Below are 2457 nucleotides of genomic sequence, written 5' to 3'. Positions count from 1 at the left end.
CTGTCTATGTGGAAGGCTGTCTATGTGGAAGGCTGTCTATGTGGAAGATGAGGGGGACAAATCATTAGAGAATATCAGCGTCAGACACAGATGAAGTCAGAGTCCAGAGAGTGGACCGCTGAGTCCAAACAGTAATCCACTGTAGATGTTTAACGATTACTTTCTGAGAATTTTATTGCAAACCAACGGGTGGTTCATGAGAAATTTTACTAACAGTACAGACAAAAACCTGATCACTCTGCCTTGAACTTTAGTGGTGGGTGATAATAAGGTTGTGGTTCTCTCCTCCTTCGTGAGCACCACCACATTCTCCTTAGTTCATATCTTAGATCTTATTACTGCTTTTCTGTTACATGTTATACTTTTGTTGGATGTAACTTGGACCCTGTGTACACAATTTCGTTCCACCACATGTGCCACATGTGGTGCGAATGACAAATAAAGAACCTTGAATGTGGAACCTCCTCTCACGAGGTGAGCTGACGGAGGCTCATCCATCACGTTGGGGAGGCGCAGCAGCTGGAAGTGGCAGCTGTCTCCTCTGTGGGCTGAAGGTTCAGAGAAATAATAAGATGAAGCCGACATTCCCGCCTAGTTTCTGTTGGCGCTCTGGTTCTGTTCGGACCTTTTCACACAGGGGAGTCTGTTTTTACTTGCTGCTGACAAGTAAACAAAGACCTCGTGTCGTTGAGGTGTTTCTGTCAGCCTGAGTATCTGTGCAAGTTCAAGGGGAACAACCCATTTAGATTATTTTCTCTGAGCAGATACGTTAAACAGCAACCATACATTTTGAAAATAAAGGAGTTTGATCAGAATGTCCCAGAGTTTGTGGGATGACGCCTGAAAGATTCAGGTTTTTGTTGCTTCATGTGACGGTGGCGACGTGAGACACAAGACGAATGTGTCAGGAGTCTCTGTCTCGATTTGTTTGGATTTAATTTGGTTCTCGTGTGTCTGTAGGATGGGCGTTAATGAAACTTTAAGGAAGTAATCATCAGATTTTATCTACAACTGATTAACTTTGGAAGCCAACCCAACACAATATGGCCGCCACAATAACTGACCTTAGAAAACCCTAAAGTGGCTACAACTCGGCCATTTTTACAGATATTGAGCTTAATTTCAATGTGGTAGTAGCTGATATTAACTTGTAATCATAGTTCTAACTGACTGCGCAAAATTTCTATTAAAAACTGTGTCTGTTAGCGAAATATATCCATAATCCCCAAGTAGATTTTAATGAACCTTTCAGGAAGTAATTATTAGATGAACCTCTACAAGTAGCTGCCACAACTGACCTTAGAGAATTCAAGAAGGGCTCTAACTCAGTCAGTTTTAGATGTTAAGCTAAGAGTTTGTGTGGTAATAGCTGAGAGTCGTTCACAGCACATATAAGAGCTAAAAGCATAATGTGCCTAAAACTCTTCTATCTTTTTCTAACTTAAGCTAAAGCTTCGGGCATGAAAGGCGGCGGGTGATATGCATTTAACCAAGGAATGCCGGGTCTTTTGTTGTCGTTAACTGAGCTGAAAATGATTTTGTGTGAGTTTGTGACAAGCGGAGACAAAGAAGGCTCAGTTCAGCATATGGCCTTGTTTACAGTAGACGGCCAGCCAGAGAGCAGCAGCACTGAAACCGCAGCCAAGTCCTTCGAGGCAAACCACCAGGAAATGTGGGTCAGAACAAATAAAGTACGAGGTAAAAGAAAACAGCTCTCACAACTCATCCTCTCTGATACATTTTCCTCTAAGGCTGTTTTTTCACTCTCGCATTCAGCTCAGTCGTTAGTTCTTCCAAACTCCAGCCTCGTTTTCTGTCCGTGTTTGTTCAAATCTGGGTGTAAAACCATCGTATCTGTGGCAGTAATTGCTCTGGAAGCCGACAGATGTGCTTTTAAGTGCTAATGCAAGAGTGGCGAGGGGCTGAGCGGCTACACGAGGGACGCGAGCTGAAGTCAGCACATCCTCGCTGATAACAAGCCCCGCGCAAAGTCAGTTAAAAGTCAATCAGTGTTGTTTAGGGGAAACTTTGAAGGCTTCAAATGAGCTGCAGAAGAGGCTAATTTTGCGGCATCTCCAGGTAATGATGTGTTTGGCTGATCTGATGCCAGTTTGTTCAGAAAGACAGTGAATAATCCAAACAGCAGGAAGGAGAAAACTAAAATCAGCTAAAGATTTCTGAAAAACTGGACACTCTCGTCAAAGAATGCAGCCTGCTAAAATATAGGGTTTACTTTGTAGCTTTTATATTATTTCCTTTTATTGGTAAATGCAGCTTCCTCCACCATCCATCATCCCATCCAGTTTGGGTCTAAAACTGCATTTGTTCACAGCCAAGAGAAAAGGCGAGCTCTCGCAGCGTCGTCCAATGAAATGTGGTCTAATGATGTGTGTGTTCATTAAATGAATTTTAAACCATGAACACAATCAGTGTAACACCTCTCCACAATTAAATGCA

General features: G+C 42.7%; 1 protein-coding gene across 1 annotated transcript in view; it reads right to left on the bottom strand.

Annotated features, from left to right (window-relative positions):
- gria4b (glutamate receptor, ionotropic, AMPA 4b) overlaps positions 1-585 on the bottom strand; it is a 218029-nt gene extending 217444 nt beyond the window's left edge. The window contains exon 1 of the mRNA XM_037688243.1: positions 472-585. Coding sequence (XP_037544171.1) covers positions 472-585 — 114 coding nt within the window. The remainder of the gene's footprint in view (positions 1-471) is intronic.
- Positions 586-2457: the final 1872 nt, after the last annotated feature.

This window comes from Nematolebias whitei, chromosome 14, assembly GCF_014905685.2.
Source record: "Nematolebias whitei isolate Nwh7 chromosome 14, NemWhi1, whole genome shotgun sequence".
In the NCBI taxonomy this organism is placed as follows: Eukaryota; Metazoa; Chordata; class Actinopteri; order Cyprinodontiformes; family Rivulidae; genus Nematolebias; species Nematolebias whitei.
This window is presented reverse-complemented; position numbering and strand designations above follow the sequence as displayed.